The 14,996-nt window shown below is 34.2% G+C and overlaps 1 protein-coding gene across 3 annotated transcripts in view; it reads left to right on the top strand.

Annotated features, from left to right (window-relative positions):
- IMMP2L (inner mitochondrial membrane peptidase subunit 2) overlaps positions 1-14,996 on the top strand; it is a 407,189-nt gene that overhangs the window by 255,713 nt on the left and 136,480 nt on the right. For all 3 annotated transcript variants that reach the window (XM_063155262.1, XM_063155261.1, XM_063155263.1), the window contains exon 4: positions 13,836-13,901. In XM_063155262.1, coding sequence (XP_063011332.1) covers positions 13,836-13,901 — 66 coding nt within the window. The remainder of the gene's footprint in view (positions 1-13,835; positions 13,902-14,996) is intronic.

Genomic DNA, 14,996 nt, shown 5'->3' with positions numbered 1-14,996 from the left:
GGCTACCCATGTTTTCCTTTTTAGCTCCTGACAGAGAAAAAATAATTTGATCCTTCTTTTACTGGAAGTTAGAGTGAATTTGTATTATAGTTGGTGCTGATTAGTAGGAAGTCTAAGGATAATTGCCATCACCCAGATAACAGACTTTTGTACATATCCCATTTTTGTAGGGATGTAAGAAGAAGCTTCATGTGATGGGGGCATTGCTAGCATGTACATACTAACCCTGCACATGTAAGAAGTCAGGCTCAAGGTTTTTTCCCTTCCTTATTGACCCTAAAGTATATAGAACAAAGAAAGAATGAACTCTGGTGAATTAGCTATGAAGTCCATCCTTTGAGCCAACATGACGCCATATGTATTATCATAATGTTGAAGTTTAGCCACTAACAGCTTGCTTGAATTACAGAAGTTCAGCCCAGGCTGTGTCAGGTTTCTTTGAGATGCCTCTCCTTAAATATTCTTTAGCTCTTGCCTTCAGATTCACGACAGGTATTCATGCTATATTTTGTATCATTGTGGATACCACATGAAAATCCTGAAATAATGCAGAGTTTTCTTTCTAAAGCATAGGAACTGAAAAAGAGCACAAGTTAGCTACATCATTCTCCATATTTTTTCATCCAACACTGATTTCGTTACAGTCACAGTTAATCTGTTATCTAATTATCAATAGGTAAAGAGGTCTGGGTAGAATGTTGTGTAATGTAGATTCCTCTCTCAATTGAAGACAACATATAATGATGATGGGGAGGTATTTCAACTGTTTCTTTTATCTATAATTCCCCATACTTTATGAAACAGAAGTGTAACAAAGTTAGTTCAAACAAATATTTATTGTTTCATGATTGACTGCATTGACTGGAGTGACCCCTCTGTGAGCGTTGCCCTTTGTGGAAACTCGTATGCGAGTGTACCAGCGGTACAGAATCCCCCACTCCCATGAATGAATTGGCTTGTCTTTGTGGGAGATCAAGGGCTCCTCTCTACATTCAAAGAATTAATGCTGCCTAATCCTAGCACAGACATGCTTGTGAACATCTAATGGAAGAACAGATTTCATTGTTTTTCCTCCTCCAAGCTGATAAACAGTCAGGAATTTGAGGGATTCCCATTATGTTTTATATGACAGATTTGTACCACAAACATCCTTGCCTGCTGAGAGCTCCTTGCCTGTCACTAGTTGTTTTGCTGCTGGTGACTCATCTTGACAACTTGAACTGATCACAAAGCATAGAAACATCTAGCGTTTCAAATGTGACAACTATTTTTAATAACATTTTGATTATGTTCCAATTAATCATTTGTAAAGCTTAGTTCCATTGCATACCGTCTGCACAGCAAACTTGAATAGCATAGATGAGTACCCTGGTAGCTTTTTATCAAACACCATAAATCATGAATGTCAGTCACTGCTTTGAATGTACAGAGAGTTACATAAGTAGGAAGGTTTAGTATTGCTATTCAGTTAAAAAGAAACTTAACCTAATCTAACTGGTTTTGAATTATGTAAATCCTTCAAACAAATCTCACAGATGCTTTTTTTACTCTTGCACAGCTTCTTTCAGAGAAGTAAGGTTATACTTCTACCATTATGGCTCTGACAGCCTTACCATTACCCTACTTTCTAAACGTATTGCCAGCTTGAATTTTAAGCAAGTGTGTTAGTAACCATTTCTGTAGTGATGCGTCATTTGAAGCACATATGCAAAAGCTATCTTTAGATTTTGAGCCAGAAGTATACAGCTAGTGCCTCAAAACACTACATCATACAGCTTAAATATATTCCAATATATATTTTATGCTTTTTGACTGCAGTAAATACTGATCAGGAATGTGTAGTAGAATAACATTTGGAGAATCGAAATTATAAGGTTAGACTGTTCTAAATAATTAATTTTGTGATGCAGTAGTCACCAGTGTTGAAAAGAACTACAATTTCCCAATTTTTACTCTTACTTTTTGGCCGTTTGTAACCCAAATAATTTGTATTGTTCTTGCTTTTTTAAAATAAGAAAGCAATGCCAGATGCATGAAAGTCTGTGTTCCAAACTTGTTGCAGATATTCATCTTCAATGAAAAGGTAAAGACTTTAAAATCACAAAAGCAACAATGCCTAGTTTGCATTGGCTGAATTAACCTTTTTGTGTTTCTAATTGAGATTCTCTGTCAACAGAGACAGTTAACACATTTAAGAATTTGTCAAGACTGTCTGAAATACAGAATAATATGTAAGCTACATATATAAAATATTTTGCAGTGGAGCCAGTAGAATTTCTGAAAAGTTTTGGTAATCCCAGGCCATATCTTGCCTTTTTTCCTCCCAATTGCTAATACTGCTAGTACTTCCAGTCACTAAAAAGCAAATAATTATACTTCCACACTAATGTCTCATACAAGCTTGTGTCGTTAGTCCTTCTGGCTTGCATTTTACTTTGCTATCTGTCTGACTGTTTTCTGTGAGAGGACTTTCTCCTTTTTTTTCTTCTATAAAACTTTCAGAAATAAGAATTTTCTTTAAAAAAACTCTAACCCATGGATCAATGGGTTAAAAGAAACTTAAGACTGGCCCAAAATTTTCAAATTTTAGTAATACTGGAATTCACCTTGTTCTTAATTGATCCAATTAAAAAAGATGAATAGAAAAAAATATAAACTATTTGTTTGAAATATGGATATATTTCTATCCACCCATGGATAGAGGGTGAAGAGGAATTAGTCCTCAGAATGTGAAAAAAGTTTCTACAAAATTAAGTCTATTCTTTCCCTCTCCCTTCTTATCTCTTCTGCCAGTCTCTCCCTTATCTAGCAATATTCTGAGCAGCATGTCACTTTCTTAGAGAAAATGGTGACAGGGACCTTCTGTGGGAAACTGTCACCTAGGTTTGGGTTTGACAGGCTGGATGGAGCTAGGATGGGGTTTGCTGCTGCCTGAGACTGAAGAATTTGTGTTGGATGGAATAACCAGAGCGGACTGAAGCGTGGGAAGAGCTGGGAAGCGAGTGTGCAGACCAAACCCTGGGGCTGTGTGCACAGCTGGGGCAGAGACAGAGCAGATTGGCCTTCCCAGCAAAGGGGAACACTGTCTAAAAGGCTTGTAAACTCCTATGCATGAAGGGGAAAAAGCATCTGTAGATATAAATATTTTACTCATTTATGCTGTTCACTGTTGATGATAGTTCTATCTCTTTAATCTTCCTTTCTTAATATTTTAAATAAATACATTTGCCATCATACAAGAGAAGAATGTCTTACAGCTCAGAATCTTAAAAATCTCATGGCGAAAACCAACATGGGGCACTGTTTTATTCTTGACAAACTCCTCAAAGTTCTTTATGCATGCTCAAGTGATCAAAGTCTCTTAAAACAATATCCTTAGCTATTGTGAAGGGTTGTCTTCTTTCTGTGGAAGCACATAAGTAGAGGATACTGTAATTATTACCAAAAAGAGCAAAATGTTTGATGACCTGCTGACACAGAACATTGTGTTTTGGGACAGAATATAATGTGGAAAAACACTCCCTATTCAATTTGCCATTGCCTCTTTTTGCTAAATCCTCATAAGCAGGTGATAAATTCTAGTACTACAAGGATTTCTGTCACATCAGCCAATCTAAGGTTAGTTCAGCTTGACGTCATCTGCAGCCTGGCCACCTGCAGATAATTCTGTAGCTAATATAAAAGTGGAAGCTGTGAAGAAAAAAAATTCCAACTTTAGGTTGGTTTCTTTTTATTGTCAGTGGTTTTACCTGTGTCCAGTAATCTTATGACTGTACTTTTTTTAAAGCATGTCTTGTAACTTCTGTAAATGACATTTTGTAACTGTGGCTGTGTTTTGCTAATGCTGGTTCTCACTTTTTACTGTATTCTATTACAAAAAATACTAAATGTTCAGCTATATAAATCAGTTATTCTTTAGCAGCATTCTCTATTTCTGAAATGTTATTTTATGATATAATTGTATACAAGTTCCAGTGATGTTAATGCTCCACACTCTGAAAATAATTTATATATTCATGTACTTAGTGAGAACATAGAGACATTTAGTATTCTATCTTATGGACAGTTTTTTTAATGATCATGAATAGAGATACAAAATTTTTTCTTAGTTAAACTTCCATCTTTACGCTTTACTAGTTGGAAGATAATTGATTTTCATTTTATTTGTCATAAATATGCATAAAGGTATTAGTATTGCATGCAACACTACTTAAATAAAGATAAAAAGATAAATGATCCTGAAGTCAGGACTTCTATTGACCTCTGTAGGGAACTTTAAATTGGTGGTTTTTTTTAGTTTTCTGTGAATTGACATTGACATGTCTTTATTCTTAAACTTTTTTTTACTAAGAAGGTATATTACAACTATATAAAAAGTATACATTATATTTTTATCTTTACCTCTCTGTTAATACTTGCTTTCTTGTGTTATTTGAAAAACAAAATCTGCTATAGATATTTATGAGGTAGATGAAACAATATTTTTAAGCAGTTTATCTTTAATCATTTACTGTCAAGATGGCTAGACTGAGCTGATGTCTGTCTTCTTTTGTAGTCATTGAGGAGAGAGATACTCCTCCAAAGACTGATTCATCCCACTTTAATTGTTACACTCTTTGTACTGACTATAACAGACTTGACTCATCTGAAAGGCTTGGTTTCTTGACTGTAGCTGAGATTACATTGAGAAAATATATCCAGCTACTTAGAATTATCAAGAAAGAGATTTTCACAACAGGTGCTTGAAAGAGCATTAGAAAAATTTAAAAAGCAGTGTGCTGATAGAGTTTAGGTGATTCCAAAATAGATTAAAACTTTGGCTTCTTTAGAGTCATATTTTTTTTAACTAAATATAATGTTAATCCTATCTGACATGGTAAAATTAGTCTCCAGGAGAGACAATATAAGAACCAGACTATTTAATGTTTATTATCTCAAAATAAATAATGTTTTGATTCCTAGGTCGCTGATGTTTGTAACACCTAAATGTGCATCTAGTACTTTTTTTAATAGTTGTGGTGGTTTTCTATAACTAGAAAAGTTTTCTGGAGCCCCATTAGAAAGGAATAATGATTGAAAATTGCTGCACAATGTGTGGTGTGTAGATACAATTGCCATTTTAGGGTGAGAAACTGATTACTTGATTTTGTATGCATGGAAGAGGTCTAAAGCCAGAATGGAAGAAGGTATAAAAAAGCATATTTCAGCATAATTTTTTGATCATTTTTATAGGTAATGTGTAGATGATTTAGGTTATTTCCATCTAATATCCCATATGGCAGTGTAAGAATTATTTACAAGCAATTGATTACATTTTGCAGTGTTCTGTGCATTTCCCTCTGTTGTCTACTGCAATGGAAGTAAGTAATATTTTATTTCCATTACAGAGTAGAATGTTTGGGCAGCTGTAGAAAAGATGAAATGTGGCTCCTACATTACAGCATAGTGGTTAGTGAAACAGTGCATATATTACTGTTTTTTCTTAAGCATAGAAACCCAGGTATTCTCCTTCCTAGATCAGGCTAACTTCCTATTTTGTAGATAAATATTTCTATGTATGCTTCCAAAGTCAAAGGTTAAGTTAGAGTTACTCAACCCTTTTGAAAAAGGTGAAGATAAGGTGAAATGGCCGGTTAAAACAGCAAGTAATTAATTGAGTCTCTCTGTTAACAGGAAGAAGGTCAAGTGCACATAACTATTGTGATTACACAGTCTGCATTACAAGCAGCTGAGTCATTTAACCTGAAAGTGGTTAGATTGGAAGGCTGAGAAACAATTAAATGTGATTTTACTTCAAATTAGTAGTTATACTTCCAAGTTACTGTAGTATTTTGAGGTTTTTTCAGATTCTCTTGTCATGTTGTTTTGCAGTACCAATTAGTTTTATTGCTGTGAAGCATTTTATTTAGAGTTTTTAATTGTCCTCCTTTTTTTTTGCTTGCCTTACTATAGTTAAATAGATGTAATTTAAAAATGGTAATTTCTAATGGAGATGTATTTAATTTTTTATTATTAATTTTTTACTTTATCCTTTAAATAATTCTGAAATTTTTTCAGATGCACAATTTTAATTGCCTGCTCCAAAGTGTAGAAAAGATTGCTTAGTTTTGTCATGTAGGAATCATACATCTAGTTAGTACTGGGGAGAATCCATAGTTATCTGCTGCTGAAGACTAATTTATTTGCGATATCCTTCCAACACCTTTGAAAAACACTGAAAAGCTGATGCTGCTGATGTCTCATCATACAGCGAGGCTGCATGCTGTAGGTTTACCAGGGGTAACTCAGTTGTTTTGAAATTGCAGATTTCAAATACGCAGACCTTTATTAATTTCCCTCCAACTCCATCCTTAGTGTAGGAGATCTGTGCTAAATAACGTCTGGTACTGGGAGATAACATTGTGGATGTTTATTTCCATGGTAGCTACTTTTTCACTTTAGAGAGTTACTTCCCGCTCTGCTTGAAAGCTCAAAACTAAACCACATTGCAGAGAGAAGGGAAGGGATGGAAGCCCATGGGAAAGGGAAAGGAGCAACAAGCATACAAGAAACAGAGAAACATGATTGGAAAAGACCTCCAAGATGATTGAGTCCAATCCTTGACTGAACACCACTTTACTGACTAGGCCATAGCACTAAGTGCCACATCCACTTGTTTCTTGAACCATGCTAAGTGCAGAGCTTGAGAGAATTGTTTACTTGCTCTAACTATGGCAACAAAGTGTATGACTCCTTTTCTGAGGCTTCATGCAGGTGTTCTATTCAGATTGCTATTTTTGTTTAGAGGTTGCTCAGAATTCACCAAGACATTTCAGGTAAGCATTGTTCTAGGTTATACACAAATAGTTTGAAATGTAAGAAAAATAAAACACTACTTTTCCACCAGTGCATGCTTGGAATCTATAATTATTATAAGTAACTACTTTCAGCAAAAACAAAATGTTTTTTTTGGCAGTGAATGATTTTGCTTTAACAGAGGTTTGACTAAGAAGTGTTAATATAGTATGGAGCTAGGAATTACAGGATGTTTCTGGAAGCAGTTTTTCTCATATTTTTAATGATGTTTTTATACATGTTTTGCATTGGACATGCTGAGCAAATCAAACATTACCAGAACTTATGCCTAACCAGTTGGTGTGATTGCTGTCTTTTAAGTACTTTTTAAATTATGAGTGAAAAATTGTGAATATTCAAAATGTTTCACTAAACTAGTATTTATTAAGTCTGGGCCTGCTTCCTAAAATTTAGCCCAAAGGAAGTCTAGGAGAATATGAGGAACTGTTTTTGATGCTCTTGTTGTCTGCTAACATTCTCAAAATTTCATATAAGTTCTGCATAATATTTCTGTTTGAAATAATCGCTAATCTAATCTATTTCACTTCCTCTAAAAGTATAACAGAATTTTAGACTAGAAAGGGGTTCAAACATTGATACTGACAGGCAAGAATGGTCTCAAACAGTTTTTGTAGTATGGAATACCATTTGAGAAATGAAGAGACTGGAAGACAAAGGAGAAAATGCAAATGACTTCATGACCTGTAATAAATTTCCAGCATTCAAACAAAGTGAAGGCCCTTAGGAATGTCTTATCTGAGAAAAATAGTCACATGGTTTATTTCTTATTCTATTTGTAGAAGCTAAAATACACTTAAAGGCGTTAATTCAGGAATAGGTTTTGTCAAGCAAACCTGGTGTGTTTTAAACGTAAAATTATAAAACAGCTAAGTAAATATAATTTTGATACAGGCTATAATATAGGTATTTATCTTCTTCAAACGTTCTTTTTAGTTCCACATTATATTTTGATCATGAAATTTTCCTTTTGTGGAGTTAATAGGGGGCATTAGAGAGATAACAAACAGGCTCTGTTCAGCTGTGAAGGTGTAGATATGGTTGGAGGCACATTTGTGAACAGTAATATTTCCAGCAGATTCCTGTGTCATCCAAAGACAGGTGCTGGTTTTGTCAATTGTCTTCGTAAATCATTGGCCAAGTGTGCAAGCAGTGCAGGGAAAGACAGGGTAGCATGATGTGAATCACATGGTTGGTGTTCACAAACATGCTCTATTGAATCTGAAGTGCAAGTAGTGATCTAAAATTTATTGTTTAATTGTTTAGCTAGCAGTTTACTCAGAGAAGGCTCAATTGCCACTTTTGGTGTCTTTTCAACATCAGCTCCTAGGATGAAAAGGATGAGCTTTATGTCTGACTATACAAAAATAAATGGAATGTTAAGAAACAGGAAATAAATTTTTTGCTTGAGCCAGCAAATAAGGGCATGTTGCGCTACTTAGTTGAATACTAAATGTACTAATAATCCAAGATGAATAATGCTAGATTCCTATATATACTAAGAAGAAAATTAAAACCTTGGAGGAGTTTGAAAAATAGTTACAAAAAGAGGTCTCAGAATTGGAAAATTATGTGCTAAGAATTTTAGGCAATTCTGGCTGATGAATCCAAGAGAAATTTAAGAGGTAATGTACCCAAATCTTTCTTCATGAAGAAGGAATGAGATGTTGAGGGGTTTTCTGCCTTGGAGGAGAAGGCATGAAATTGAAATTGAACTGGGATAAATTCAATTTTGAATGCAGATGCAATTTCCTAATAGCAAGGATAATTAAACTGTAGAGTAATTTCTCTGGATGTTAGTCTCATTGCAACTCAGAATGTTGAGACATGATATCGTAAGGTTCTTTAAAAATGCTTTCTAATAGAATTAGATACTGTAAGAAAAACACAAAAAATTATCTGTGGGCTACAGCAGATAAATTCAGTGATCAGTGTGGTCTCTTTTAGCATTAGAGCTTGCATCTGTGAGAAAATGTTTTGTAATTTAAGATATTACATCCTGATTCTTCATACACTTGAATAAGACTAAAGACTGTAGAAGTTAAAAGTAATTTATGTCTTAAGGCACCTCTAGTGGCTGTCTAATCTCACCACCCACTTAAGGCAGATGAGACTCTGAATTTGGGTCAGACTGCCCAGACCTGTGTCCCATTGAGCTCTAAGTATGGCTGTGGTTCTCAGCCTCTCAGGTCAAACGGCACCGCTGAAATTTCCCTTGCTGCAGCTCACGTTGTTTGCTAATCGCTTTTGCTGCATAGCTTTCCAAAATTTCTGAATTCCCAATCAACGGTTAGATAGATGACAATGGCAATTGAACCTTTTGCCTAATCTCTAATCTGCACAAACCTGATTTCCTTAGTCACTGTGTTACATTGCTCTTCTGTTACCATTATTTTGGTGCTACTTTTTCCAGTTGTGAAAGCCTTTCTTGTACTGGTGGGTCCAAACTGAACACAAATACTAAACCTGGTACTGGATACATTTATTGCAGTAATTCTGTACAAGAGAAACTGATAACAAGAATGAGAAAAAAACCAAGAATAAAATTTATAATTATTTTTCTCTTCATTGTTAAATTGCATGCTATTTGCCACAATATAGAAATTGTGCCATAACCTATGATGTAATTAGATATTACATTTATTGTGAGATTCTGTATCTGCATAAAGAAGCGTGGAATATAGATGAAAGGGACTGAGAAAAAAGTTAAGCAGATTAAAAATATTTTGGTTTAGAAAATATGTGCATATATTAAGTAAATTTCCATTCTTATACAGTATTTAGAATTGTCTATGTTGGATCTGTTCTATCGTAGCTATGGGGCTAGAAGAATGAAAGAGTGGGTATTGCTACATATTTACTTCTGTACAGAGTTTGAGCATCAGCTACTATACTGGCAACAGGAAGCAAGGATAAGCAACAGAAAATAACAATGAGGTAGCTCCACTGCTTCTCTTTCCTCCTCCTTCAAGCATATTTTTTAGGTAGAGCCAGCAAAACCATACTGTGATGTTCTCAGTTCTTTAGATATATTAATGCCGCTTATTCTGGACTCCATCTACATTTTAGTTACTCCTCTAGCTATTTATTGGATCCCCAAATGGATTGAGAAAGAGACAAACAGCATATTTTCCCTCTGGCATTAATCCTGGAAATTCCCAGAAGTGTAGACTCCAGCTATGCTAAAATTTTTGATGAGAGAGGAATTAGTTTTGAGAAATGAAGAGCTCACTGAGTGAATGGCTTTGGATCACAATGTTAGGCTTGAGATCTCAAAAATTCTCTCTTATCCTATTTTATGGAGTTAAATCCATTTATGTATCTGGCATTAAAAGCATAAATAGAAGCAGAAATTTTAATTTTGAAGAAGATGGTCTTCATTATTTCAGTCTGTTTATACTACAACAACACAGCCCTAATTTCTTCCATTGCCACCATGTAAATGATGATCAAGTCACATGAAACTCAATCTGAAGTAAACTGAGACTAATCTGAAGACAAACTTTGAGGCTGCTGCCTAAACCTCTTGCTTCTATCTCATAAAAAGTTAAACAATTTTCTAACAGTAATATACATACTTATGCATATACATGAATAAATAGATATATTCATATAAAAATTGAAAACTTTAGGCACTTTTCTCTGCAACTTTTTAATAAATGCCTGCTATTATTTCTGTTCTAGAAGATTCTAAATTGCTATAAAAATTCCAACATTTTTCAAACAGTGAGCACAGACTTTTTCCAGGTTGTCGGTGATAATGGATGGGTAACATTAAACACATGTAGATCATTAAAGTATCTAATTGAAGCTATCCCTTTGAAATATATTGTCTGCTTTTTCATTGAGTTCACAGAATCAGGTCTCTTTCTAAGAGGTACCAAAAAAAACTTCTGAGTGTTTATTCAAAGAAAAGAGAATTATTGTGTGTTGTAGTATTTATTTATTTAGACAGTGCTTCTGTTATTTTGCTAGGATCTTAGGACATTTTCTAAAAACATTGTCTCTAGAAAAGCCAGCAGAAATGGAAGTTTAGGATGATTTGCTGTGGAGGTTCTTGAGAATAATGTACTTAAAAAATTCAAAGAACGAAAGAAAACTCAAATGACATATACAAAACCAAGAAATGTTATGAAAATTTTTTGTTTGATCAAATGTTAATTAGCTCATCGAGCAATTATTTAAAGTTTGGCAGTATTCAATAGAATAAGTAAATAATCCAAGTGGTTGAAAGGGAGAGGTTTAGGAGTAATATTGACTGAAATACTCAGTTGCTAAATATGTAAAGAGAAATCTTTCAGGGAATTGTCACCATTTCTATCTGACAATCACTTGCTAAAGAGTGGATTTTTCTGCTGGCTATATAATTTCCTGCTTTTCCTGGGAAATGTGCTTTGTGGCAGTGTGATCCGACACTGTTCTCTGCAGGATTGAATGTAGAAGACAGAAATGTCCTGCGTGTTTTTGTCATTTCAATATTCAGTGAAATCCCAGGGTTATGCTATACACCATTCAGGAAGGCATCGACATCCATCACTTCAGAACCAGCCTCCCTTACCTCCTGGCTCTTGGAAAAAAAACCATTCTGCTCAGCTCCTGAAAATCCTTGGTCTAAAAGTGCCTGTATTATTGGCCACTTTGAGCCTGCTCATATGTCTTTTACCAGTCCTTTGCCATTTTAATGAATTATAATCAGAATGTTAGTATGAAATTTATTTAAAAAATGTTTTGGTTCTAGTATTAAAAATATTACTCTTTCATAATAATATCTGCAAGAAATTCCTTGAAGTTTTTCTGATGAATTGTATTTGATTTAAATATGTCATTGCTAGCCATGTAACAAGTCACTTCTCTTAGAATAACTACCCATACCTCAAATTTAGAGAGATGTTTTTCCAAGGTCAGTAGAAATTTTTGCATGAGAACAGAAAATTAAGGGAGATCAATAATTGCAGTACAATATATATATTCTAATCAAGTGGAGATGCCTTCTGGGAAGTTGCTGAGAACCTTTTTTTGAAAGTGAGGTGTCAAAACAGAACAGAATTTTGAAAGAGAAAACATAAAATCTGTTTTCATTCAATCTTTAAGAAATGCACATTTCATCACATGCATTATGTATTATCATTTCCATTACTTAAATTTTACATGGGAAATATTACAGCTTGAGCTTAAATAGATTGACGTTTAAATCAGTTAGCAGTAAAGTAATTAAAAATATTTTAAGTTTATAACAGCTTAAAATAAAGATGTGTTGTCTTTTCATAGACTGTGCTTTGGTTGAGAATAGGACACGGTCAATGCTCAAATGAGTGCTCAGTGAAGTAAATGTTGCTTGCACGGAGCAGCATCAGAAAGTGCTGTGGATATTCCATATATTTAAATCATACAAACATCTAAAACTTGATTAATTCCTCCCAAGACTGTCATATAAAATATGATGAAACTGTGTGCTCCTGCCTTAAGAAGGAACATGAAATGCAAGGCTGAGCTGGAATATGCAACTATTCATGCAAAATTGATGCTAAATAAAATATTACTGTAAATTGCATAATGATTTGAAAATTTGAGTGATGACGTGGGAATAAATATATGGCCTTTATTCATGTTCAGTGTTTCTCATTGCTTGTTGAAAATAGGTTTCCAGGCTTGGTAAAATGTAAAGGGAAGCTATTTGACATTTTCAAATTCAAAATTAGGCTTCTTGAATTTTATTTCATTACTTTGAAAGAGAAATTTATTTCAAATGTATTGACATGCACACACAGGAACAAATATTAAAACCTCAAATTAAATTTAAAATATTTGGGTTTTTTAAGAATAATATTTTAAAAAATAAAAAAATAAATCTGAACTCATTTTTTATTTTAACTATTGGAACTCGAAGTGAACCTCAAATGCCTTTAGTCATGCAGCAGTGTGGGCAAGCTTTTCATCCAGACTTAGCTCAGCTTTGCTTTTTAAAGAAGTGTAATCTTACCATTTGACCAGAGATGAGCTCAAAGATGGTTTTAGCCATAAAAACTGTAATATACACCTCTGTAAGTGGTGTGTCTAGCAGATTGTACTTGAAACCTTAATTGGGAGAACCCAAGCATCAACAGAAAAGAAAAAGTTTGTTTCTTCCCTGACTTTTCTGTGTACAAGCAGCAAATAAAAAGAATTTTTTTTTAATAACATGAAGATATTCTTCTAAGTTTGCATAGTTAGATAATTAAAAGTGAAGAGTAAAAGAAAAAAGGTAAAGTATAAAGAAAACGAAAATTTATGGTGAATATATATCTACATAAACCTGTCAAAACTACAGTAGAATAACACTTTTAATAGTCTATCTAATAATATGCATCCAGGAAGTTGGGATATTCAGGCAGTACATGCAAGTTCATCTTTGCTTTCTAATATTATTATGTAATGTATGATCAGAATCTACTCAATTAAAGATGCTGTGGAGAAATAACTTCAAATGAAAAACAATGCATTCAGAAGGTGCAACTTTCAGAAATTTTTGCAACTTTTATTTTTAAACTTCCACAATTCCCTAGGCAAGGCTTGCCTAAATTAATGATAGATATTAATATAACATAGGAAGATTTTTTTCTCCCAAACTGATTGAAAGACATAAATGTTTAACACATTTTCCCAACAAATGGTGGGGGATTCAGGTTTTAATACATTAATCTATTTGCAAAGGTACCTTCCCCATTGGTTCATGGGATGCTTTACTTTTAGTGTTGTGGAGTGTATTTTTCATGATCAAAGGTGTGTTGATTATTGTGCTGTTTGCAAGGAAGTCATCAACTGCTTTCAGTGATGGTTTGCAGTGACAGGGACTGCAGTGGCTTCACTTCCCTTTGGAACAGTGTGACTGATGCTAACTCAAGGAGAACATGGAATCATCTAATGACTTCCATAGTGTCTATTTATTTCATCTTCTTAAAACAATGGGAATGGTACTGATTGTGTAACCTTATCTCCTGTCTCAGGTCTCCCAGAAATCCTGAACAGAAGATCATTAAACGAGTGATTGCTCTTGAAGGAGACATTATTAAGTAAGTATTTTAAGCCTTAGTCTCAGAGTCTTTAAAGGAATGGTGCAGCTTTTTAAATGTATTTTAAGTCAGTAGCCTAGACAACGAGTAATTTCTAGCATTTTCTGTCTGTTATTAACAAGGATGTCAGCATTGTACCTGTCTGTTTTTTAATGAGAGGAGAAATGTTACACAAAACTACTCACTCTCTTGTGAAATGTGCATGGATACAAATAATGCTTGTTACTGAGAATATCTCTGCCACAAATCAAGGCAGGTAATTGTACAGCAGTTTTCAATGAGATTATAGGGCTATGATTTTTCATTTAGAAACTCCAGCTGCTGTTTTGCATTGTGGTGGGCAAGTAGGTTGCTTTTAGGCTTTTGTTTATTTATTTGTCTGTTTGTGGATCTCATCTTTGATATTTTATTTTATTTTATTTTACAGAAAAAAGAAGCCTCATAGATTACTGTCTTCATTGTAGTTTGTAGGCATCTTTAGGGAATATGGTGCAACTGATTTTGAGTAAATTATTCTATCAGGAAAAAAACCCATTGTAGCAAGAGTAGACTCTAGAGTACTTCAAGATTTGGTATACTCTGACAGATAGAGCTTCCTACTGGGTCTGGGTGGAAATAAATTACCACTAGGTGTAAATAAAATTTTTTGTGGGAACAGCATTACTTTGAAGAAAATGCTTGCTTGAAAAGGTTTCTTTTTCTCAGATACAGAGTGGAATAGGCGTACAGGTGGGAGAGTAAATCCCTGGTTTCCCATTCTAAGATGTGAATGACCCTGGGAGATCTCAGACAATATGGCAGACTGTGACTCAATTCATTTAGATAATGATTCTTGCTCTGGTGTAGTGACTGCATGAGAAGTACTTGACAGCTGCAATTCAAATTAAAGGTTTGAATTTCATCTCAGTGGGCTCTAGTTAATAGCATGGGCACTGTGAAATATGCCTACGTATTTTTTTTTCTCTTGCAGTCAATATAGTTCCTGTTTTATTGAAAAAATCTGAATTATGTCAGTTTGAGAAATCAAAACAAATTGTTGTGTCTCTGTTGGAGCAAAATATCTAGAACAAAGGAGACAATTTGATGTCCAAAAAC

This window comes from Melospiza melodia, chromosome 4 (genome assembly GCF_035770615.1).
Source record: "Melospiza melodia melodia isolate bMelMel2 chromosome 4, bMelMel2.pri, whole genome shotgun sequence".
In the NCBI taxonomy this organism is placed as follows: Eukaryota; Metazoa; Chordata; class Aves; order Passeriformes; family Passerellidae; genus Melospiza; species Melospiza melodia.
Note: the sequence above shows the minus strand (reverse complement) of the source record. Positions and strands in the feature narration are given on the sequence as shown.